We start from the raw sequence: 26,276 nt of genomic DNA, 5'->3' as shown, positions 1-26,276 counted from the left end.
AAAGAAATCTGATTGCAGAAGAACACCGTGCTGTGAATCACAGCCTGCAGTGAGATGAAACTCAGAAACTGAATACACCACATAGCGAAAGAGTATAGCTACCACCAGCTGCAAGACAGCATGAAACAAGACAAGAACTGGCTGGCAGAGCAGGACCCGAGCAATGAGTGCACAGGCTGTGGATGGCAGGGAGCACATAGATGCAAACACAGCTCCTGGGGGGGCACCTCCTGGGAGAGTAGCTGGTCATCAAATTGCAGAACACAGCATAGTCTGAAGAATAGGGGTATAGGGGACACACGACCAGCAAGCTGTAGAGGCATAGCCAGGCTCAACAGATGTAAGGTTTGGGAAGGGAAGAACTGTAGTAACTATACTAGTAGCAAAAGGAAGTTTAAAAATCATTACCTTAATCAAGCACAAGTGGCCAAGGACATAACCAACATTGGGCACAGGGACTATGGGACATCCCTTTGCACACCTGCTGGGATATTGATACAATCAAATACTTTTACAAAGTGCCTGAACACCAACACATGCAATATGGGGAACAAACAGGAGGAGCTTGAGATCTGTGTGCAGTTACAGAGCTTTGATATAATTTTGATAATGGAGGTGTGGTGGGATAGCTCAAATCATTGGAATGTTGAGATGAGGGGCTACACACTGTCTAGGAGATACACACCAGGGAGACTTTCTATGTGCAATGTTTATACTGCATCAAACTCTGTCTTGGAGTGGATGATGAGCAAGTTGGGACTTTACAGACTAGAATAAATCATCAGACTAGTATGGAGGCACACAGGACAGAGAGTGCTCTGGACCTGATTAGCATAAGAGATTTGATAATCAGGATACCTTGGCAAGAACAAACAGAACTTTGAAAATTAAATCAGACTGACTGATGGGAAAAGAAAATTGGATCAGATTGGGAAAAAGATGGAGTCAACTCTACAAGCAAGAGATGTTCCAAAATGTGTAAGTTTGTTTATGTGATGATTAACCCAATCATTGTAGTAAAAAATTACTAGCCTTCCTAGAATAGTGTAAGCATACATAGCCCACAACAAGTTCAGATTCTGATGACCACCACTCAGTCTCCCCGTCCCTCTCCATCACCAATAGACTAGTAATAGTGACATTGTTGTGGGTGTTTGCTACAGGTCATTTGAGCAGGAGAATGATAAGGCCTTCTACAGACAGCTGGAAGCAGCTTTAAAGAAATAGGCATTGGTTCTTGTGAACTTCTCTTAATTACCCACTAGAGAAGCAACACAGCAAAACACAAACAGTCTAAGTGGTACCTGGAAAGCATTGATGACAACTTTCTGACACAGGTAATAGAGAATCCAAGAAGGAATGATGTGCTGTTTGACTTTTATACAAACAAGCAGGGAAGGAGTTGCTGGAGATGTGAAAGTTGGGAGCAGCCTTGGCTGTAGTGACCATGAGACTGTGAAGCTCAGTAATGGGCAAAGAGGAAGCAGGGCAGCAGGTAATTGTCACCTTGGAGTTCAGGACAACAAACCTGAGTCTCTTCAGGGATCTCCCAGGAAGAATTATATGGGAACAGACTCTGCAGAAAAGAGGAGTTTAAGAGAGCTGGTTGATATTCCAGAACCCCTTCCTCTGGGTTCAAGAGCAATGCATCCCAATGAGCAAGAAATCAGATAAAGGGGGCAAGAGAGCTACATAAATGAATAAAGAACTCCTGTCATTAATCAAGTATAAACAGGAGACAAAAAGGAGGTAGAGGCATGGTCAGACCACTTAGAAGGGATATAGAAGGATTTTCAGAATAAGTAGAAATAAGACAAGAATAACCAAAGCCCATCTGGAATTAAATCTGGCCAAGGATGCCAAGGGCAACAAGGAAGTATTCTTCAAATATATCAATAACAAAAGGAAAAGAAAGGCTAACATGAGCCTCTTCCTAAATGGAGGGGGGGACCCTGGTAACAGGGAATGGCACATCAACCTCACTGAAAAGACCAGCCCTCACGGATGTCTGACCCTGGAGAATCAGGGTAACAAATGTTGGAAGAAAGATCTTCCCTGCCTCAAAGGTTACAGAACCGAGGCAAACTTGATAACCACAAGTCCAAGCCAACAAAGACCATTAAGGGGCTGGAGCATCTCTTACAAGGAGAGGCTGAGGGAGATGGGCCACATAAGCCTCAAGATGAGACAACTGAGAGGGGACATTATCAATATCTAAGTAGCAAGGGAAGGTGTGGAAGAGAATAGAACCAGGCTCTTCTCTGTGGTGATCAAGCAGCAAGACTAGAGGTAATGGTCAGAAACTGATGCACAGGAAGTTCCACCAGCATATGAGGAAGAACTTCTTTATATAGGTGACCACACACTGCAGTAGATTGACCAGGGAGGGTGTGGTGTCTCCCTTGCAGAAGATATTAAAACCATCTGGACACAATCCTTTGCTATGACTCTACAATGACCCTGTTTGAGCAGGGAGGTTGGGCCAGATGACCCACTGAGATCCTTTTCAACTTCATTCTGCATTTCTGTGATGCTGTGACTGTTTATTAATGCAGAAAGTTACAGAAGGAGACTTTGTCACCATGATCTGAAAACATCCACAGTATTGCCAGGTGAAAGAAAAAAAGAATTGCAACTGGAATTTCAAAGCTGAAGTACAACTATTCGTGCGGCTTAGCCAGACTTACAAAAAAGCAACAACAAGTTAATCACTTTTCAGAACATCAACAGCTCCTGTCAAAAGGTGTTGGACTGGCTTCCCAGGAAATCAAACTCATTTCTTCGTTCATACATAACTCAGCATTTGTAATCCAAATTTTTTTTCCATCACTCTGCTTAGTCATGACCTACAATGAGTTTGTTTCAGCAGCTGTTGTAAACTAGCTTCGTCTCCGCACCTAAACATTCCTTAAGTACTCCCAGGAAAATCAACATGCTGTTGCACTTTTCAGGGCTTAACCAGATGCTCCGATACCAATGACTTCTTTCACAAAACCACAAGATGTAAATCACAGGACTGTCTCTGTTCTGGGGTGTGGATCACACAATTCTTGCAGTCAGTAGCAGATAAGCATTCCTTACTTCATTAAAAGACAGAAGTGAAGAAGAACTCTTAAGTCAGTACCACTGGAATTTGTATAAATGTTATTAGATAGGTGAAAAAACCTTCAGGGGAAATAGCAGTTCATGTGAAACTCAGTTATAGTAGTGTCTGTTTTGGTAGTGCAAGGGGAAAAAACCCTAGAATTTTAAACCAACCCTTGGCAGACAAAGAAATCAGGATAGAATTCCATGTATGGAATTGCTGAAATATTGTCAGCATCTTTTACTTCTTAAAATTTTACTTTGGTTTTCATTAAAAATCAAAATAAGTGGTATATGCAGTGAATTTTCCCAGAAAAAACAAGTGAGAATTGAGGAAAGAACCACTTTCATCCTATCCATTCATTACTACTAACATGCCAGGCTCTGAAAACCAGCCTGACAAGACAATGATACACAAACCTAGAATGTATCACTGATCAACAAGTCCAAAGAGGAGTCTGTACTGCATGAAGCATTGTTTCTGACAACAAACTTGAGAAGAGAAATATTTTTTCCTCTTTAAAAAATAACTTGTATTAAACAAGACAGGAAATAAAATAAGCGGAAAACTTTGTTTGTGTAAATATTAATCAAGTCAGGTTCCAAAGTCTGAACCTTAATTACATGCACCACTAAATCTGTATGTGTTGCACAGCAGCTCAGAAATAAGTTACTTGTATATATTAAGAGCAATAACCTCATAAACACACAATAATTTTAACTACAGCACTTCTATTATGTTCAGACAATTGTTATATATCCTCTCTGAAGATAGGATTGTAACTAGGTGAGGGGGGATGTGGATTTAAGTATTCTATGAATCAGAATGATTAGCAATACGTAGTAATAATTTTTAAAAATACTAGCAATAGAAAAGGTTTTCTGGCTAGGCCTTGGAGGCCCAGATGCTCAATATCCTGCTCTCGTGAGAAAACAAAGCACTTCTGTACCATAATTATTCCCAAAATCTTCCTCAGGTGAAAAAAAAAAATATAAAACTACAACTCAAAATATCCACACCATGTCTTTGGAAATTAATGTACCAAATATTACTCCTGAGATCTTAGGATCAGTCTTAATAATCTAGATGCATCTATAATGTACCTGTTGTACATGTACCCACTTATACACCCACATTGTCAGGCACATCTTGGAGTATGGTCAAAAGTATAATCCACAATTAATTTCTATCCACCTGAGACATTTCACAAAGCCTTTGTGAAGTATAACATGTGCAGGTAAGTATATAACAAATGGAAGTTTCTACTTGAGAACCTTCTCCTCAGCAGGAGAACAATTATTCTTCTGCATGATGAAAATATAGCATCATCATCCACTGGAGCATAATAGGAATTCAAACCCTGGAAATGTACACATGAAATTCTGTAATAGGGTCTGCATCTCTTCTAATATATCAGTAGATGGATGGGATTGAGGAAAGGAGATATACCAGGCAAAAACTACAGTAAATTGCTTCTTACTCTTCTCTGTGTGGCGTTCACTGAAACATGTATTAAGTAATAATGTGTGATTCCTTTTTAAACTAATGTACACACAAAGGAAGCCCAAATACTTGTTTCTTATTAAGGCTTATTTTCTATTTCTGGTGCTAACAATTGGAAGCCAGCCTATCAAAATACACGATTAGCCATGCTACCCTGTGCTTACGGAGATGGTATGGCACTCAGCATGGATCTGACAATGTTATCAGAAGAGACTCTCAAAGATGTTTTCACCTAATGTGAAAACAGTGATAAATCCTTTAGCTCAGAGTACAGTATCTATGTAGAAACTGCACAAAGAACTTAATCACCAGTCATCTAATTAAAGTAAAATCCATCCCCAAGTTATTATCTCAAAATAGGCAAGACAACAGAGTAAACAAAATGCATTTGTTGGGAGGAAAAAAATACTTGCATAGTCTATTGCCAATTTTTTAAAGAAAACACAGAGCTAAATCAGTAGAAATCAAACCAATAGACTTTTTGAAGTGGAAATGAGGGAAGAGGATTTATAACTTTTCCTAATTTGATAAGGCTTATTAGTGGCTGGTTATGGTTTAACCCCAGCTTATCTCTTAAGTACTACACAGATGCTCCCTCACTCTCCTCACTCTTGACCCCTTCAGTGGGATAGAGAGGAGAATTATAATAAAGGTAAAAGTTGTGGATTGAGATAAGAACACAATAATTGAAGCAAGATGTAATAATAATAAAATGAAAAGAAGAGCAAGAAATAACACCCAAGAGAAATAAGGAATGCCATTGCTCATCACCAATGGACTGATGTCAAGCCCATAACCAAGCAGTGATCAGCAGCTTCTGGCTAGCTCCTTCTGGTTTGTATATAAACCAGGATGTTCTGTGGAGTGGAATATCCATTTGGCCAGTTTGTGTCAGCTGTCCTGGCTCTATTCCTTCACAGGTTTTTGTGGACCTCCTCATTGTCAGAGCATGGGAAATGGAAAAGTCCTTGTTCTAAAGCTAGCCCCACTTAGCAACAATTAAAACATCAGTGTGTTATCAAGGTTGCTGTCATATTAAATCCAAAACATAGCACTGTACCAGTTACTAAGAAGAAAATTAATTCTATCCCAGCCAAAACCAGTACATGGTTTAAGTGTAATTCGCACTAAAATTGAGAAATTTCACTTGAGAAAACGTCCTGTTTCTGAGAGATAGCTGATTATCTCCTAGGGCAAATTCTCTCAGCAAAGATGCCTTGTCCCTTCCATTTGGTAGATTTTTAACAAAATGCTTCAGGATTCACCCATCATCATTTGCAAGGGAGACACACATTTCAAAAGTGAGATCTTTTGATGTCTGGAAGCTTATGCAGGACTTCAGTTACATCACCTGCCCTCTGAGGATGTCCCCAACTAAAAGCTTGTTCATGTATTAACTGTCAAGATAACATCAGTCAGTAACAATTTTGTTCTTTCAACCTCTTTCCTCCTTACCTCCCACTCCTCCCCAACGTTTGACTGCTAAATCAAAGTGAAGGATTAAAACAACTCCTTATCAATCCAAAGCAAATTTGAGACACAGCTAAGACACAGGAGCTCTGAATTAGTCATGGAAATGCTTCATCTTAGGGTAATTTAAATGACCAGATTTCTGTTATAACCCAGTACTGAAAATTGCCAAGAAGTTGCTATAGTTCATACCCTATAAATGCTTGATGGAAAAAAATCAATGAACTACCTATCTACTTGTGTATGAGGAAGAACTTTACTGTATGGGTGACTACATACTGCAATAGATTGATTAGAGAGGGGGTGGAGTCTCCCTTGAAGACATTGAAGAACCACTGGACACACTCCTTTAACATGTACTCTAAGATGACCCAATCTGAGCAGGGAGGTTGGGCCAGATGACCCACTGTGGTCCCTTGCAACTTTACTCATTCTGTGATAATGTCCTTACTCAATCAGCTTTGAGAGAGCACTGATGCTTCATTCCAATAAAGATCTCTTTAGTGTACCTAATAGCACTAAAAGATGAGATTAATCCCAGAACAGAGTTTTTCTCACAGGAAGTAAATGACAAAACTTAAAGATTACTTACAATGAGACATGCAAGGCAATATATTTCAAAAGTGACAGTGGATTGTTTTCACCTACAGAGGTGTCAGCATAAGCAACTCTGATGATTACCAACTAAATTTAGGGGAAAAATACACTTTTCCACTTATTTTGTAAATAACACCATTACATTTATGGTTTCATTGCTTGTGCTCCACACTAGCATAAATACATTTCTCCAAGAACATATTAACTAAATGCTGAAGCAAACTGGAACTAAGAAGCGCATACATAGATGAGAAAGAATAAGAAAAGGAGAAAGGGATGGAAACAACCTCTGCTTATGAGTTTCCTGCCTTATTGTCTAAAGTAGAAAAAACAAAATCTTTCTAAAGATTAGGGAGGTCTTAATATTCTGGCCAAGTGGTTTGTATCAGGTGTCAACCTTTCTTAATCAGAGTACAATCTTTTTTTGAAAAAACCACATTAGTATTTTGCAGGACCCATTAGGATGCTTTTATTCAGGGCCAAAGTCATATTTCAAAGACCCCTTGTTTAAATTTCCTGCGGAGACATACTACTTTTTTAGCATAAGTACATTTGAAGCAGAATGAGTTACACACAGTTATAATACAGTGCTTAGCTTCACTTGCTTAGCCTGAGTAGCTTGCTTCGCCTGATTTAGGCCACAAGCTGTGAAGTTACATCTAGATATGCTTTCAGCTGGGATAGTTAATATTCTGTGTTATTTTTCTAGTAGGAGCTGTAGTGGTGTGTCTTGGCTAGTAGGTGCTGTGTATGAGAAGAATATAAATAATGTGATGTTTTGGTTATTGCTAAGTACTATTTATCCTATGTCTAGGGCTTTTTTAGTTTCGTAGGCTCTACCAGCAAACACATGTGCCCGATGACAAATTGGAAGATAAGAAAACTAAAGCCACTAGAAGATGCAACTTGACAAGTTATGAAGAGTTAATGGCCTGCCTGCATGAACATTTGAGAAATAATTCAATAAGATGGTAGAAGACTCCAAAACAAAACCCACTATTGGACTGAGAAATGCATTTAAGGCACTAGCAGTTTAAGTCTGGGGTGCCATGTATATGTAACTCCCTGAAGGGAGTGAGAATGTTTGAGCAGTGACTTCTCCTTTAACATTTCCTTTTCTACTTTGTACTTTATGTAAAGCATCAAAAGATACTTAGAGGGAAGAAATTCATTCATCCACAATGGACAGATAAAATATGAGGACTCCTGTTTCTTGGCTTTTAGCTAAAGTAAGGTCACTGTAAAAATAAGCATTTGCATCTTAATAGAAAATTAAACTGTACAATTAACCAACATGCAGCTGAATTAAAAGAGCAACACATGCAATTCTGTGTTACTGATGGAATAAAAATGCATGATGGTGGACTCAAATGGAGGAAAATGTATGCCACATAAACTAACGCAGATTATTTATCTGACAATTTTTTTCACAATAAATGGACTTTAGTGAGTCTTTAGAAGTGCCAAATTGCCTGCACTAGCTGAACTCACCCAACAGAATAAACCTAGTTTTGGAGGAGATTGCCCAGGGCTACTTGAAATTCTCCTTTCCCTTCTAATCTTCCAGGAAGCTGAAGGTGCTGAGTATCTCCGAGAAATATATGACAGAGTATATCCTAGAAATATATGACAGCCCATAGCTGGCAGTCTTCAGAACAACTAGGAGTCTGAACAGTCAAATCAAGCATGACTGGGAAAAAAAAAAAAAAAAAGCAAAACCAACTCAGGACCTGGAAGCTCAGACCACTGGCTTGCTGCCTAGTTCTTCCTCTTTCTGACTACCTCTTCACTCACTGCATAGTAAGCTGTCTACTGTTCAATTACCAAGGGGAACTAGACAGCAGAATGATAAAATGACTTGAGTTCAGATTAAATATCCCACTTCTCTAGCACTGCTGTGATTAATCTACATAACATTCAGTAGTTCAGATGAAATTCAGGCTGGGACTAGTGAAGTTAGGGTTGTCTAGATAGCTGTGAAACTTCCAAGTTTATAAGGAAAATCATACCAATATATATTACTGTTACAAAAGCACTCATCTCAATTAACAGAATGATTAACGTAAAAGTCACTGTCTGTCATTTCTAATTACACTTTTAGGATGGCTCGAATTTTACCTCAGCTCTTTCTTATGTCATTTTTTCATGTACCTCATTTATTTTCTTACATATATTTGATTTTCCTTCCCAGGTCTGCATTCAGAAGAAACTGTTTCTTTACACTCACTGCAACATACAAAGGACAACACCGTTTCTCCTATATAGCTGCTGCTACTATCATGTAGGCATTCTTATGCGATGACACTCTCCAAACAGAAACAAAAGGAAGATGTAAAAGTAAGCCATAGATAATTTCAGTTCAGCTGTCAGACACCCTCAGAGCTCAATGATGCAGGAAGCACAAATATTGTTTTGAAAAAATATTTCAAAGGCAAAAAGAAAACCTGCATGTGAGAAATGAAGATGGAAACATGACTGAAATCTTCAGTTTATGCACATTGCTGGAAATGCTAACTCAACAGCTGTTATTCAAAACCAGACTTTAGGTGAACTGCTGTCCTACTACTTCTTTTTGCTGAATTTTACACTTTTGCACCAGGTGGCAGTATGTGCAATTTTCCATTTAGCATCATACTTAGGCACTCAGCAGGTGGAAAATTCAAGGCAGAATCTTACTAGCCATCCAGGTTTCCCTAGGTGCTGCCAATGTGTGGTTCCTAGAACTAAATAACAGTTAGCCCATTGTGCTACAGAGCCCCCTGGGCCAGCAGTCTGCGCCTATTGGTCAAGGTTATCAGGAGCAGCTGCTCAGCAGTTGCCAGATGCTGGTCCCTGCAGTGGCCTCTTGGCCTCTGCAGAGCTCACATCATTTTAGACATCAGAAGGTCATGAAAGCCCATTTGCAAAATTGCTGCAAGGATGCATACCATCAGGAAGGCAGCCGGCATGTGTAACAGTAAGAGAAAAAAACCAGAAAGTCCAAAGTCCCACAGGGCGCAAAACTTAGCTCTGTAATGCTATGTTTAAGAAACCTGACATATTGTATTCTATGTATGTCATCAATACAAGAATGTACAAGTATGTTCTACAATTGGACTTGTAGGACATACTTACATCTCTCTTCTGAGGCTTACAGAAAGTCTCCCGTAGAAGAGAGACGGCGAATACAAACCTTGCTATTGTCACAGTTATGCACACAGAAGAGATATCTAAATAAGACACAGTACTCAATGCAATGCTTTGACAATGCTAGCAGTCCAAGGCACTCACAAATACACACAAACACACAGTGCAATCATTCATTCTGAAAACAATCTTCTTGCAGCAGCTGAAGACCTGTTGCCAGAGAAATGTTCATCATTAATTAATAATTATGGCAGCAGCAAGGGAAATGGGGAGAAAAGTAGACCTGCAAAAGCAGACCTACAGTGTCAGACTCATTTTTAGAAAAATAATCTGGGAGCATATTTACCTTCTCCCTGTTCTTGTGTCTCACATTATCTAATGCCCTCTCGCACAGATCACCATAGAAGTCTCCAAATCAGTATTTTTTACTAAACTCTCATAGCTTAAACCCACCTTGTCCAAGACTCAAGCCACCTCACTTCAGTTTCTTGTGGCTGTGACACACAAGCATGCATATAGCCTGTCCTGTCATTGCTGCATTAGAGTGGTAATCTTCACCAAAGGGTTACAGCAAACAAGAATGGTGCCTATGATGCCTCAGCCAACTGTGGCATCACATTGGCTTAACAGCATGCTCAGGGGTTCCAAAACAAGAAAATTTATCTGTCAAAGACACCCATTGAGCCTGCCTCATACAAGGAAGGAGTAAGATAACTACATATAGAGGCTGTAATATGGACTCTTAATCAACAGGATTCACATTTTCCTTCAGTCTACTGCAGGGCACAGATTATTAGTAACTCTACAAGCCTGCAATTCATTTTGTTATTACAAAATAAGCAAACAACACAAGGTAGAGTCAGCAGATCTTGCAGAAGAAACGGTGCACTGTTAGGATTTCACCTTCAAAGACAAATATTTCTGTCCGTACTCAGAGAACTACCACTAACATCAGAGGGAAGGACTACCATTAGCAGCAAAGGAGATTGGGAGCAGCAGCAGCACAAGATGGTCCTTAAAGTGGGAAACAATAAGTAGAATGGCATTTCCCCAAGAAAAAAAAAGAAAAAAACCACCAACCTGGTAAGAGGAAAATCCTTTTTCAAACCCCCTACCAAAGAGAGAAATGACTCACAAATGCCTTCCAGTCCTCTGCGATTTACTCTTACCTCTGTGATGTTTTCTTATATTTTCTCCTGCAGGAAAAGAACAAAATACAACTGAGATGCGAAAGGAAAGGAGGAAAGGAAAGGAGGAAAAAGGAGAGGGTTAGAAATCAGGAGCAATTCAGTGAAGTCACTTCTGCCATAAGACTGTCCCAAACCTGATGTAGCCATTCCCTTCTACTAACTTCAGTGGTGGTTGCCACTAAATTTAGGAGAAAAAAAATTGTGTTTGCTTGTATGCACATACTACTCTTTCTTGTGAGAAAGGGTTGTTGCAACTAGGAAAAAATATTTATTATTCTAAATGACTCAGCAGGAGGTCCAAGTGTCAGAAATGTACTTGTGTTTACTAGCTGTAATATTTACATCTCTCATCCAACAGATAAGTAAGATAAGTTCTGTGACGTTCCCATTAACAGGGAGTAATGAAATTACTCCATATTACCAACCATATTGTCTGTGGTCACTCAGTGGAAAACTCCAGTGGTTTTAGAGCAGTCTCTCTCTAAAAAGAAAGTCTAGATCCTAGCAAGTTCTGTACTCCAACAAATTCCAGATACCACACCACTGAGCTTCACTTTGTTGCACCTATCTTGAGAACTTACAGACCTTAACCCAGGACTAGGAATGGCAAGAGCAGATAAGCATATAGGACCTCTTCTCCACCCCAATACTCACACCACATCAATTGCAGCAAAGGCTGTAAACCTCTCACCTCCTACTTAGCCACCTCTTAGCATGGTGGATTTTGTCTTCAACAGCAGGCAATGATACAGGCTGCCAATGCACAGTACACAAGTAAGGCAGTACAAAAAAAGGGAATACATGCCTTTCTGTATAGCTGTCTATGTGGCTATACAATTACCTGCAGGGATGTATCAGCACTGTATGTTGTCTGTGAGCTGCTGTTTCTGCACCTGTTTCCAAAGGCTTTGCACAGAGGCTGGCAAAATATGGCATTAATTTACTTGAACTCAGCTCTGCTTTTATGTTCTAAAGTAAAATTAATGATAGTTAAACTTCACAAGTAGTGAATGAAACAATTTTCAATGTGGACTGTGATTTAACAATACACTAACAAACACTGCCAACATTTTCAATGTTGTTTAACAAATAAATATTTTTAAAATAGATGTATGGCTATTAGCATCAAGTTTACTTTCATTTCTGATACTACTGTAGATGGAAAATTGTAACTAGGATGGGCCTAAGAAACCCAAACAAAGAGTAACTTTCTTTACAAATAAGAAACATGGCAAAATGGAATTTAGTGCTATTTTCTACTTAACAAGAGCCATGATTAATATCTCCTGACTGTAAAATGTTTCATCCAACAAATGTCTTTACAAATTTTACTTGTGGTTATACCCACTTCTATACTCTGACCATGTTGGAATCATAAAAATACTAAATAGCTACTTTAAAAAATATTTTATTTACAATTTACTGTGTGAAGAATTACTTATTTAAAATTGAAATTATGCAAAGGAGTAAAAGAGAAAATATTCATAGCAGCAACAAGTTTATAGCTTACTGACATTAAGAATGTTGACACATAAAAGCAGAAATGCAATTGGACAAATCCTATTCTATGAGAATTCTTCATTTTCATTTCAGAAGGATGAAAAGTGGAACTTTTGTTTTGATGAATTTATATTAGGAACTCTATATTCTGACAAATAAAGAATTTCATTATGTTTTCTGGCAAAAAACCTGCTGAAAAATAGGCCATCTGATTGGCCAATCTAATGCACACTAATCAGAAGACTTTTATTCTCAAGAAACATAAATTTGTTTAAGCTTTAAAATTAAATTATTTGCAAGTTAATTTTTTCCCCTGAGAGGCTCTTATGGTTCATTCCAACACTGTCTGAACTAATTTAAATTTCATTGGTTAGTGACTTTCATATAATGTTATATAATGTGTTTCTCTTTCAGACATTTGAGCAAAGATAAAATTCATTAACTCCAGTCTTAGGGTGTTCTTTACATTTGATTAATAGCATGACTTTTCTGATCAGTTACACCTTTAATGTTCCTTTCATTCGAGAATACTTTTAATACATTAGAAAGCTGTACTATTACAGATGACAGTACTAGGAAAAAAAAAAGAATTTGCCTAAGTAATAGAAATTTTTAAAAACTTATACACAGTTTTTTATTGTTGTTGTTGTTGCTTTCACACCTGCAGTCTAATCAGTTAAAATTTACATGCACCAAGTTAGTGACTGCTTTTCCAATCACTGACTGAATTTGCAATTTACACTTGAAGAGAATATAACTAGAGGAACACTTGTTTATATATTCAATATCACTACTGCATGCACATGCTTTAAAAGGAACACCATTAGCAAATTCTGATATCCAGGGAAAAAAAATCTGTATGCTTGAACTTCCAGCACCTCAAAAAACAAGGTCTAACAGTGCTACTCACCACTTTATGAAAAAAATGTTGTTGGTAACATGTAACTTTTTGTAAATCTAGTTTTCAGTTTGTTTTTGGAAACACAGCGTCAACATCTATCTCCCTTATGGTTACAAACACCACTTAGACATGCCTTCTATTAAATGAGATCACTGGAAACAAAGGAATTAGAAAATACTTCTTTAATACCACAGCCAGCATCAGAGACTGGCTTGAATCAGCAATCATGTGTGCATTAACAAGAGGAAACTGGAGGGGACGGGATTTAGATTTGGTTGGGTTTCCAGGGTTTTTTTTTTTTGTTTTGTTTTTTGAGGTTGTTTTGTTATGAGGGGTTTTGTTTGTTTGTTTATTTAAAAATATAGTATATCTTGGGACAAGATATCTTGATTTATGTCCCCAAGGTGCATCTATGAAGAGACAACTATCCATGAAATTGTTTTTAGCAGATTCTCTAGAATAAACCTGGAAACAGGCACACTTTCAGTCAAGTGCAAGGGACTTCTCATTTTTTGAAGAAACACTTTCCCAGGAGAGAAATAATAAAACAGATTTAAAGGAGGGTAATGCTACAGCTTCCCACATCTGTGAGCCATCCTGGGCTCATGCCTGAAAAGAGGCTTATTGATATTACCAAATCTGTGTAAGTTCAGTTTCTTTTCTCACTGCATCCGTCATGCTCTGACTGCCACATCCATTCAATTCCTGTTACTGGCTGTGAAATGTTTTATTCAGAGGTTTATATTTAGCTTTCACTAAAAAAAAATAATTAGAACAAAGTAGGGTTTTTTTTCATGCTGAAGAGAATTATCAAGTGACTCACACTAAATAGGCCCTATACAACCAGTGTAAACTAAAAATAACTTCACTGAACTTAATACAGTTACACTTGCATGAGTATAGTATGAAGTGAGTCAGTCCTAGTCCAACCAGAAGGCTGCTAGAGCCTAATGGGAAAAAAAAAAGGAGTAAGACACTTAAAGATAGATATTTTATAATTGGAGTGGTAGGAAAAATGAAATTTTTAAACTCAGAAACCATAAAGTTAACAAAAATACTGAGTCAACTACTTCAGTGTCTTCTCTTCTGAGGATGAATCCTTCTTGTAGCCAGAGAAATAAAAATAGCATACTGGCCCAAAATAAAATTAGGACAGATTTTTGAAGGTATTTAATCTTCAATAAGATGTAGATTGCTATGATGTATGGCCACACAATTCCCATTGAAATAAATAGATATAAAAAATTTGTCTTTGTGCTTTGATGCCCATCAATTTTTCCAAGGATGTCTGTTCTCATGGTTATGCTTCTGACTTTGCTACTTAATTCCAGTGCAGCATCAGCCAATTTGCTTTTCTCTGTATTTTCCCTTCAGGAACTTTTCCATTAATTTATTATCTCATCAGGAATCTGGTTTTAGTCTATAGGGTTTCACACAACAATTCATGACTTGAGCCGAAGTAACACTACATTCAAATTTTTGCAAAAATTCTCCTGCCCTTCCTCTGCATCTAGGAACTTGGAAATGAAGAGAATATAATATAAATACACAAAATCTGTGCCTGCATTTAGTAGTGATGTTCACAGACCTTAGTCTTCTGAGACAGTTGAATGAGTCAACTGAATACCTATAGAGAGAAGTGAGGACATAGCGGTAGGGGGAATTAAGCAACTGTCAGCCGACCTGGTTTTGCACCATAACCATACAATTCATAATATCAACTAGCTATATGAATTGCTATTTCAGTCCTACACAGCCTCTGAAAAATTATCTAAACATTTAATGTTTTTTTTACTCAAAATAGTGGTTTGGTTAATATGGTGCTATTCCACATTCATTCCACAGGGTTAGGTATTAATGGCACCTTTTCAGAATATGGATAAACCTGTGGGTGCTGCAGAAGTAATAGAAGGATCTTTGCCTAGTTTCATCCTTGAAAATAAATACTAAAATTTGAAAGTTAATCTCACACTCTGCTCACACTCTGCTAGAGATTAGGGGCCTTGGAAAAAGGCTCTGCAGGCTTCTATCTTCACTGCAGTGATCAGACTTAGGCCACCAGCTGGTGGATGCATGATTGATGGCCTAAGGTACACGTATTTGAATGCAGATGACACTTTTCAATAGGTTGATACTTCCCAGCTCAGGGTGGGAAGTATCAGAAGCATCTCCTTAGGCTGCTGAGACAGTGGAATGGCTCAATTTTAAGGCTGAAGCTCACAACACTCACAGTGGCTTCATCTAATATGTTTTGTTTTGCTTCGTAGCAGGCACAGGGCCTGCAAGGCCTCCATGGTGGTCAGCAGCCTAAGATAGGAAATGCCTAGTCATGATGACTGGAGCAAAAGCCCCTCTTCTGCCCTCAGACCCCTTCTTATTTCTCTGTAAAACTATAGGTCATATTTGTCTCGACCCTTACCATTGGACAATTTCCAAAATTCCTAAACCTTATATATATGCCCTCCTCTGCCCAGCTCAGCAGAAGGAGCTGTCACTGATCCGCCTTTGCAGAAGTGGCCAATAAAGGACACCTCTGTGGAAATTCATACAGAGCTTCTCCTCTCTCTCGCTGCGTATGCTGCTACAGCAGTTAGCAAGCAAAGAGCTGAAATCGCTAAAGAACTAGAAATCACCTAAGAGCTGAGATCACTTAAGAGCTCAACTGCTTGCTAAGATTGCCTGCAGCTGGGAGTTGCCTGCGGGCCCAGACAGGTTGTGCTGAACAGGACCTCGCTGTCCAGACCCATGGCAGCTGGGGGAAAACACCAAAACCCAGCTCAGGATGGCAGTATTGCTTGGCCATTGCAATGAGTTCAGAGGGTACACACAGTTGGTCAAAGCAGTTGGATCTTCTGAAGTCCCTAAAACTCAGTGGCCTGTGCTCTCTGTACCACCAGCTGAGAGTGCACAAGCCTAGATCTAGCATAGCATGTGTTTTCAGGCTGGATCTGTGTTTCTTAGTGAAAAAGAGGGCAACAATAGATTGGCGAAAAATAAATCTGCTACACTGTTTAAAAAGTTATTGCCAGCAGCTGCCTTGTATGCAGTGCCCTGCCACAGGTCTGCAACCCCACAGCCCAGCTGGCAGAGATGAGGACACTTCTGGGCATCAGTTGCCTCAGTTCAACCTTTTGCCTTAAACTGCCAACAGTGGTGACCTTCGCAGAGATGCCAGATTTTGTACTTCCACATCTGAAATACACTCCTTAGGGCCCACTCTGCAGAGAAGAAAAACTATCAGTACATTAACTCCTTCAGCAGATGCAGCAAGCCTCATCAGAGCTTGTGTGCCATACCCTGAGTGTTGTGACTGACATTGTAAAGCGTGATAAGAGAAAAGGGATTGTCCTTACTGTCTCAAGAGGATCGTTTTGTAAAAGCTACTTCTTCAGAGGAACCTCAATTGTTTAGGAAAATAGTTGCCACAAACTCTGGCAAGCTAAAATTAGTTGTTCATAGTCTCAAGGAGAAAGAGATATTTTTCCTCCTATATTTAAAAAGCTTTATAATTAGCATCTGTAAGATATGAGGGGGAAGCTTAATAATCTGTTAACAAAAGCACACAATAATGTCCTTTAATAGTGGAATCCCACAACATCCATAGCTCACACAAGCTAGGGTTAATAATCATTCCCTGCAGGGCTCCTATGACCAACTTATTTGGAAAGAAAAAAGACACCTTACTGGAGTGAAATATCTATATCATAACAGACACATTCCCTCAGGTCCTTTTCCTTTCTTTCCTGCCAGAGGTGGGTTTCTTGATATTAAAATTGATATTAAGATAACATTACTAAAATCCTACTTTGTAGTTTAGCAAACCTACAGTAATAAAAACAATGAAATTTGGCAAAAGAGAAAAATGTCTGTCTACAAGTCACATCTGGAAGATTTTTTTCTGGTCCTTTTTTACCCATTGGTGAATATATGTTTTTTCTGAATGGTCTCCTTCCACTACTTTTTTCTATAAGAGCCAACCACAATTCATGTTTACTGCTCTTGCCCCCAGGCCCTTCTGGCTAATGGGTCCAGAATTCCCACGATTTTCCCTTGGTGACCATGTCAAGACAGAAGGATTTAAGATCATTTCCCAGCTCGCAAGCTCAGGTGCCATCTCGTGTATCTCAGTGGCATAGCAGTACGGGGTAGGCATTGTCCCTCTACATCACTCCAAAGGAGGCTGAGATCAAGTTGATTGACAGGATTACTTAAAATAAGTTGAAAATCTTCTCTCCCATCAGCTCAATATTCTCAATCATGCAGTGCATTACCAAATAATCATCATCACCACAGGATTAGAGATGCATTTATGTTACATTAACAAAGCCTATTTTAATAACCAAGTATAAATCAGCTCATAAAACCCCAATCTCACAACACACACTGCAGCATCAGGCAAAGCACAGGATCCCATGGGAGCCCTGACCAGAGTTCAGAAATATGTTGAGATGACCAGACTTTACTGACGGTACAATGCCATCAGTTCCTGACAGGTTTTCAATTCTTTAGTTTAAACAGAATTATGCCCTTTCTTGATTTACTCACACTCCAGTCAATAACAAAAAAAAAAAAAAAAAAAAAAAAAAATCTGCCACATGGGCTGTTTATCAGAATATGCTAGAATATGCTAGGTTAAAAACAATACAATCTCAGAGACTATTAACAGCAGAGGAGAAGAAACAGTAAGAAGAAAGAAGGGTGAAGAAAGAAGGCAAAATTTCAGCTGGTACTCACAATTTGGTGGAGGGTTTATGTGGAATTTTTTAAAAACAAGGGAAATCATTTTAAATTGGGCCCTGAACTATATGGGGACATTCTGAAATCATGTGAGGATGAGGCAGTCACTTGTCTCATTTGAAGTAGATTAGAAAAGCCTGTGCGCTCCAAAGTATGGGTATGCATGGTGAAGGTACAGAAAGAAAAGAAGCACTCACAGCTTGAAACTGGTAGAATTATTTCAATAGAAATGGAAACAAGACAGGCAAGCAACTCAACAGGTCACAGTTAATAAATAATGTATGTAAGTAATTCAAAGCCAGAAAATATAGTCTGATTTTGTCCAAGGAAAGTACTGTTTTAATAAACGTTAGTTCATCTGGCTCACCATTGGATTTTAGCAGTCTAATTACCAAGTTTTCTAAAGAACAACAAAAAAGAAACGCATAGCTTCGTCTACAAAAATGATTACAATCATTAGTACATATGATCACTTGATGTCTCTAGTTCTGTCTCTGCTTAGCTGTGACCTTTTGCCACTGTAGGGCTCTTAGAAACCAGTTTCCTACTCGCTCATTTCATGTCTAATATGTGTAATGAGTAGATGTTAATCATAGCTGGAAAGACAATGAGTTTAAATTCTTACAAAATAACCTCTGTGATCACAGTCAGTCAGGAATTTCTTCTGTAGTACAAGCCCAAGAGAGCTGAAATCTCTTCTCTACCATTTAGTAAAGAGTGAACAGATCCTAGAGGTATTACAAATGGGTGTTATGGATACTATCTGAGTAGACTGACTTTAATGATGTTATTATCTGATGATCTTTAATTGTACTTCATTTTTCCCACTGAGTGCTGGGCACCAGCTCCCTAGCAAACCAGGATTCAAGAATGGAGAGGGGAAAGCAGAAGGGGGAAGGAGACTTGTAAGAAGGGAGTTGCTTTTGAGATCTGTTCCTGCAGATAATAAAAATACAACTGACTTGAACTATTTGGCCCTACAAACTTGACCCATGTCTTGATCTTATCTCCCAAGGTGAGTGTAAAATCAACCCCCTACTAAACTTGGACAGGACTATATACAATTATAATACTTTTATTGCAGCAGTAGTGTGACAGCTGTATTAGTTAAAGGTACCTTATTTTCCACTGACATAAAAATGATTGACATAATTGGTTTAGCTTCATTTCAATAAAGGACAATCATGGCTTGCTCAAACTTTGATAAATAACACCAGCTATCAGAAGAAGAAAGCTAACTTCAATGTATTTTTCCATGGCACAGTATGTATACAGAAAGAGAAGAAAAAGAAACATAGGAAAGGTTTACTTAATTGATCTGTATTGAATACTGTATGTTTAGGATGGTTTTGAGCAAGACAGTCTGTGAAAAATGCATATTTTATTATTGGCTTTACGCAAATATTAAAATGAATATTATATGTGTTGTGTTAGAAAGTTATGCTGTATTAATTTTCTTAAGTAGTGTGCTAAATATAGCTTAAGGTCATAACATAATGTTAAATAGAAGCTATGCTATGTAAGATACTTTTTTTAAAGAGAGGCCTCCCACTGAGATAGCAGCCACAGGACACCTAAGTCTTTCAGAGAAAAATAATTTATTGCCCTCTTATCAGAAGAAACTACCTTCTTCCCACTTCGCTCAGCCCTGAAGATGCCATTAGGATTCAGAGAAAAAAGTTGACACTGACCATACAGAATCCTGTGTTTGAATGGAATTTATGCATCACGTATAAGATGTATGAATATGCAACAGGCCATTTCTTTTAAGGGTTAATCCTCTGTTAATGTGTGTCCTTTCTGGGGCTTATTTTGCCCAGAAAGAGCTACCCAGACTGTCCGTAACTCTGTGTTTTTATTGTCTTGTATTGTCCTAAATCCTAATTGTCCAAACTTTTATTAATCTAATTATATCACTATTTTTATAACCATTTTATTACTATTAAAATTTTAAATTTTTATATTTTTAACATTTTTAAAATTTTAAAAACAAGTGATTGGCATTTTTCACAAGTCTGAGGTACAAGGATCTGCAAGGAGCAGATGAAACACTGCAGGGACAACTTAGTGCTTCAGCTATATCACCATAGTTTTCAGTACCACCAAATCAGAAGGGTAAATTCAAATTCACTAGTGAAATGGCCTTGTATTGGAAAATAGACCTGACTGGTCTTTTGGCTTCTCAACTACAAAAGAAGCCATCAAACTTTGTCTTAAAAACTAAAAATATTATTTCATTCATGTAGATTTTGTACGTGGCCAGTACAACCACTGACATTTTGAGGTTCTTTCTCTGTATTTACTCAGTTTTCCATCATTGCAAAAGATGAAACAAAACAACCAAAACCATAACCAAAGAAAACCAACCACAACAACTAAAAGCTCCTGCTATTGTATTTGGTGTGGATTCAGTTGAAGAAAAATATGAAGTAAAAGAGAAAATTAGTCTGCTTCTGAAAATCTAAGCCTTTGAAAAAATGTGATCTACTGCTCATTCTGCTTTTTCACAGCACACAACTAATAAATTCTCTTGTAATTCTTGCAAATCACATTCTCTAAAGAAGTGCAGGCTCATAAAAATCCAGTTACAGGAAAGTATATTTCAGGGAAATAAAGTCCTATGGTATAAAAAGGATGTAGAGCAGTTCTCAGTATTCATCCTTTAAAAGAAAAAAAAAAAGTCAAACCATTATAGTATATGGCCTTCACATATTTAGTATTGGAAAAATAGACACATATTTAGCTTGAGTTCTACTATCTAGCTGGCCATTACAAATTACTTAAGGAACTTTTAGCTTTGAAATTAGTAAAGGTGATGGCCTGCAAAGTACAAGTTTGTTGGTACTTCAACATGCTTATTCTGTAGGCTCTCCCACTGGAAGACAATGTGGCACTTAGCGCACAATGAAATCAGAGGAGCCAACGGGGAATACCTCCAGCTGCTGTTTGGAGCATAAAAGTGCTTCACAGTGTGTTTACATGGCAACAATTGATTGGGATGGAAACGAGCAGGATGCCCCTTCCTTGCTAGTAAAATATCTCAGGAAAAGGAAATACACAGTCTTTACTGGGCATCCTTTAGCTATATTTAGCTGTTCATTTCACTAAGAAGAAAGTAATGAAAATGAATCAACAAGAACTGTACTGGGAATAAGACAAAGCAGAACTTTGCAGAGCACATATTTTTGTAATATTGATGTGCCATGATGTATTATGAAGTACATAATATTGTGTAGCAGGCATTCCACTCTCCCAGTGGCAAAAAGCTGTTATACCCTGAAAGAAACAAGCATGTGTTTTAATAATCGCTACCATGTAAATCTAACATATTCAGATTCTGTAGGAGCCAGCTGCCAGCTGTCCAGCTTTTCTTGAGCAGGATGGCACTGTGATGTTATAGCATGCATGAAAATGGGGAGGGGGGAATCATTCTTCATACTCTGGGTGAAATATGAAGATAGGAAACATGGACTGGAATGCAATCAGGCCAGACAAGCTGTTTGCGTAAAGTCACTAAACAAATTTGCATCTAGCCCTAAGCTTGAGTAAATCTATTTGTTGCTATTTTTAGATCTAAATGTTGCTTGTTACTGCTTCCCCCTCCAATCTTCCTCCCCCCAAACATAACCTACCCCTTCTGTCTGTTAACAGACAGCTGGTGTGACGCAGAATTTTAAATCTCATGCGTTTGTGCCAGATCCTTTCCTGACTCTGGGTTACAATCTAAAACACTTAGATTACTGTTGAACAAGTCTAAACACTAGGAGAAAAAGTTTCTACACCAAGAGGCAGTACTCCCTTTCAAAAAGAAGGTTCACTTCCCCATCACCATGTCCAAACTTTCCCCTCCTTCAGCACCATGGTAGACTTTGGAAATTCTTCAAGTGTTTTAGCAACACTACTTTGTGTAGCAGCTCAGGATTGCTGCTGTCCTGATAATGCTTCTTCACTAGCAGGCCAGATATTAAATGTCACTCTTAGGAAAATGCAACTTTTAAACTTCTCATGGAGAGCTAATGCTCTTTTTCTAGGCTTCTTAGAGCTCAGCACATCTTCAGGAGCAGAGACTTTACAGAGGAAAGTAAGGTGAATGATGATGGGTTTCTAGGATAGCTGCAAAAGTGTGTTTGCAGAGAAGTGGTTTCACAGAAGCTCCTATCTCCAGAATTGATGGTTGTAGCAGGGTTCATCATCTTTTGCAGGATGCCTGCTGCTCTTTTCACACCATTTCCATATCACTACAAAATTATTTTCTGCAGAGAGTAAAGAATGTTGCCCATCTTTTGTTTCTCCCTTCCCTAGGCATAAATGGCACAGATGTGATGACACAGAGCTGGCTCCACTAAATTAGACATGAGGGTAAAGGGAAGAAAGTGAGGAAAGTGAAGAGAGGTGGCAGTACTGCCATTTGCAAGCTCAAAAACACTGTCCTCTGTCCCAACATGAGAACATCTTGCCATACAGGAGGAAATTTTGGGAGAGAGAACTGGGATGGGCAGATGAGTAGATGGGACAGGTGCTGAGCATGTACACAGAGAATGAAGGAGGCTGTGCAAGATCTTTATTTCTTTAGGCCCTAATTCCATCCTGATACCAGCTGTCTCACAAGTATCTAGATGGCACAGAAACTATGGGGGAAGCAGTGGGATATGTCTTCAGAAGCCTCAGCTATAAAGATGTATTTAAATAAGTAAGTCCTGTCCTTTCTGCATACCAGGTACCATGCTTGAGACAGCAAATCTAGCTCTTAAAAGTTTGCTTCCTGTAAGGAAGAGTCAAGTTCCCTGCCTCTGGCTCAGAAGAGGAGCAGGTATGCCTTCATAAGGCAAATATGTTATTCAAACTGAAATTTGAAATTTCACAGAATGTGAGGCTAGGTGCACCATTATAATAATTCACTTCAAGTTATTAAGCAAATTTACATAACTCAGGAATTTCATTCTTCTCCATTTGCAAGATATTCACTGCAGTACAGCTAATTAGAAATAAGTCTTTTAGACATCACTCAGCATTTATGCAAAAGTCTTTCTCAGAAAAGCACTTTGAAGACACCCCCTTTACATTATGAATTACCCCTACCCATCCAGTCAAACTGCATCCAAATCTGTAGGCTCTCTGCACATATCAAACTAGTGTAATGAGAGAAAGGAAAAATAACTGCCCAGACAGCATTAATGGAAACACATGGGAGGAAGAATTATGACAGATAGTACAACAAAAATGTGGCCAAGTACCAAATAAGCTCTTTCTTCCTCAAACGAAACAAAGCAATGGCCTCCTAGAGAAGACATCCTCATTCCTCTGAACAAGGACATGCTTAGAAGGTAATGCAGAAGCTGTATTTTGGGCAGCAGTTGCAACCAGTGGGGTTCTTGCAGAAACCAGACTTTCCTTCAAAGTCTGCACTAAAATCTGAGAGATGCAAAAAATATTACAGATGGGTAATGAGCACATTTTGAAAGCAGTCCTTGTCCCTGTGATTTTTGGCAGAACTCAAACTCCTAAATGACTTGCATATATGTTGTGCTGTGAACTATTTCAATCTGGAAGGATATAAATCTAACAGGTGTTTACATGTGGGAATCCAAAGAACTCAAAGGATTATCTTTTTTCCCACCATCATTTTTTCTTATTTCTATTTTTAAAATGCTTTATCTGGTTGTCCTCTCCAACCTTTTTATGCATCAGTATGCTCTTTTGTAGATGACCTCCAAATTCTCCCTTCCCAGTCTCAATTCCCACAGGTTCCTCACTTTTTACTTTTCAAGCAAGTCTGAAAAAGGAGAGTTCTTCCATCTGGCTATAGCTGTCCCTGCTGCATCAATATATGTAGAGAACCATATTTAAATTGTGTATTCAGACTCATTACTTAACAGACACTAGTAACTGCTTTTTACTACTGAATCCCTGAAAACCAGCAGCTCCACAAGAGGCGTGGGAGGAAGTGTGATCTGAGCATCCTTTACAGCAACCATTTGTACTGCTCAGCCTTGCAAGGATGCTCTGCTTCTGATCCTTGGCCCTTCCTGCCAGAGCCATAGTTCAAGAACACTGTATAGATTTAGTTGTTAAAAATTTCACAGATCTTACATCCAACTTGTGGCAATCTTGGTGCTGAAATGAGCTTTGTGCCAAGCCAGGATTCATGGCTACAAATGGATGTTGTGAAACTTTATGTCTTGGCTAGGAGTTTTGTGCGTGAACAGTATCTATCTCTATTAGTGTAAGAAATCACTCCTAAAGTGATGACACAGCATATGACCCAAACAACACAAATAGCCATTCAGGATGTTTGCACATACATTGTTGTCAAACATTTCTATATGCATCTTAAAAGCTAAACTGTCTTGTACATCTCTCTTGGCAAGAAAGATCATGACAATCTTTTCCTGCTGCTTACCTAAGCCTGTGTGAAGTCCTGCATCCCACATAATGGAGTGACAGGCATAGAAGTCCTCCCAAAGAAGGCATGCCAGACTGTTATGACATGAATTGGAATTCTTGGCAGAGACAAAGCCTTTCAAACCTCTCTGTGACAACCATATAGATCCATTTCTCACCAAGAACTCTGCACCTACCTTCTTGGCCAGGAAAATTCAAAAGTCCCCAATATCCACCTTATCAATTGTTTTGAGGAATCCTGAGCTCACTGAAGTATATTGGTTGAGTTAATTACAATGAGTTTTACCAGAGTTTGAGTTGCATTCTTGATCTATTGCAAATTTTGGTTCTGGTTTCTTTCTATTTATAATCAATTTCAAATTTAATCTGCTTTTCACATATCCAAGGCAGTTCCAAACAAATTTTGGAAAAGGTTAAGGTCTGCAGCAGAAAGGATTATTGCTTATCCACAATTCAGATTCAAGCACAATTCTGGGTGGAAAACTGTCAGAGGAAATTTTTGCACCATCATGGGGCTAAACTTTTCTTAAGCTACGAATTACTTAGAAAACCTAGATTTATCAAAGAATACAAAGAAAACAAAGAAAAAACAAATTTAAAAAATAAACAAATGAAACAAAACCAACAAAAAACAAACAAACAAAAACCAACCAACCAACCAACCAACCAAACAAAAATCAAAAAAAAAAAACAACCCCCACCACACCAAAGACCAGGAACTGAAAACTCATTGATATCAATGCTTTCTAGTACAGCCCAGCTCAGGAGATCAGAAACAGCCTTATGAATCCTTATGAAACATGCCCTTCTAGACCAGCTCTGCTTTATCCAAATTCTCAGTATTTTGAGAACAATTTGCACAGTAGAGGTTTCACTGTTTCTGTAGTATTTACTGGGTCAGCCCTAATATGAACCTTAAGCTTTCCTCACCTACCAGTCAGGATCAGGGTCAGACCTTTTCTAGGATTTTGAAGGGGCTGAAGTGATTTTTGAGGAAACAAGACAAAAGGACTGAAACTGGAAAATTTTGTGTGAATTGCAGGAAGAAACAGAAACACATTAAATAAAACTCCTTTTAAGGTCTGAGTTGGATTTAATACAGTGTTTGAATCCACCAAAAGCTGTCAGATTGGGAGAGCACCTCTCCTCACAGCTTTTAAAACACACACAGAGGATTTTTCAGTGATTTCTTCCATCAGGTTTTGCATCTTTCTGTATGGACTCCTATCCCACCAAGAAAGTTTTTTAAAAGAATTCCAGATACAGACTCTTAATTTCACCTTGACTTAAGGTTTAAATTCATCTTTGTAAACATAACTTTTTTCATTTCTTGCAGGACTGCAAGCTTTATAGCAAGGATACTTAAAAAGCACTGAAATTAGTATTACAAAGGGAGACTCCTTCGTCTATAACAGATTGTGGTGTTTTTATTACTTTTGGGAATAATGCATTTGCTTGGAATGAATGTATTTCATTTGTACTATCCTCAGAAGAATAAAAGCTCTTTTATAATTATGGAAAAAACCAAAGTGTGTATTATTGCTTGGGCAACATTTTACTATTGTAAACACAAACTTTTACATCTTTCATTATCTACAGGAATGATATATTGACTTAAGATTCAAAAGAAAGTCAGTGTGTGGAACAAAGTAACAGGACTGTTGCAAAATGTATCAGTTTTATAAATAAATACAGCTACAAACACCATCAATTTTAATTACTATTACTGAAGTTTCTGTTCTTCTACTTGTTGGAATACATTCTC

The 26,276-nt window shown here is 38.3% G+C and overlaps 1 protein-coding gene across 5 annotated transcripts in view; it reads right to left on the bottom strand.

Annotated features, from left to right (window-relative positions):
- PDE1C (phosphodiesterase 1C) overlaps positions 1–26,276 on the bottom strand; it is a 259,982-nt gene that overhangs the window by 151,646 nt on the left and 82,060 nt on the right. For 2 of the 5 annotated variants that reach the window (XM_074541818.1, XM_074541812.1), the window contains exon 2: positions 10,951–10,977. The exons of the other annotated variants lie outside the window; for them this stretch is intronic. In XM_074541818.1, coding sequence (XP_074397919.1) covers positions 10,951–10,977 — 27 coding nt within the window. The remainder of the gene's footprint in view (positions 1–10,950; positions 10,978–26,276) is intronic. 5 annotated transcript variants of the gene reach the window in all.

This window comes from Zonotrichia albicollis, chromosome 1 (genome assembly GCF_047830755.1).
Source record: "Zonotrichia albicollis isolate bZonAlb1 chromosome 1, bZonAlb1.hap1, whole genome shotgun sequence".
NCBI classification, from domain to species: domain Eukaryota; kingdom Metazoa; phylum Chordata; class Aves; order Passeriformes; family Passerellidae; genus Zonotrichia; species Zonotrichia albicollis.
The sequence above is the reverse complement of the archived record's forward strand: the minus strand, read 5'-3'. Positions and strand labels throughout refer to the sequence as shown.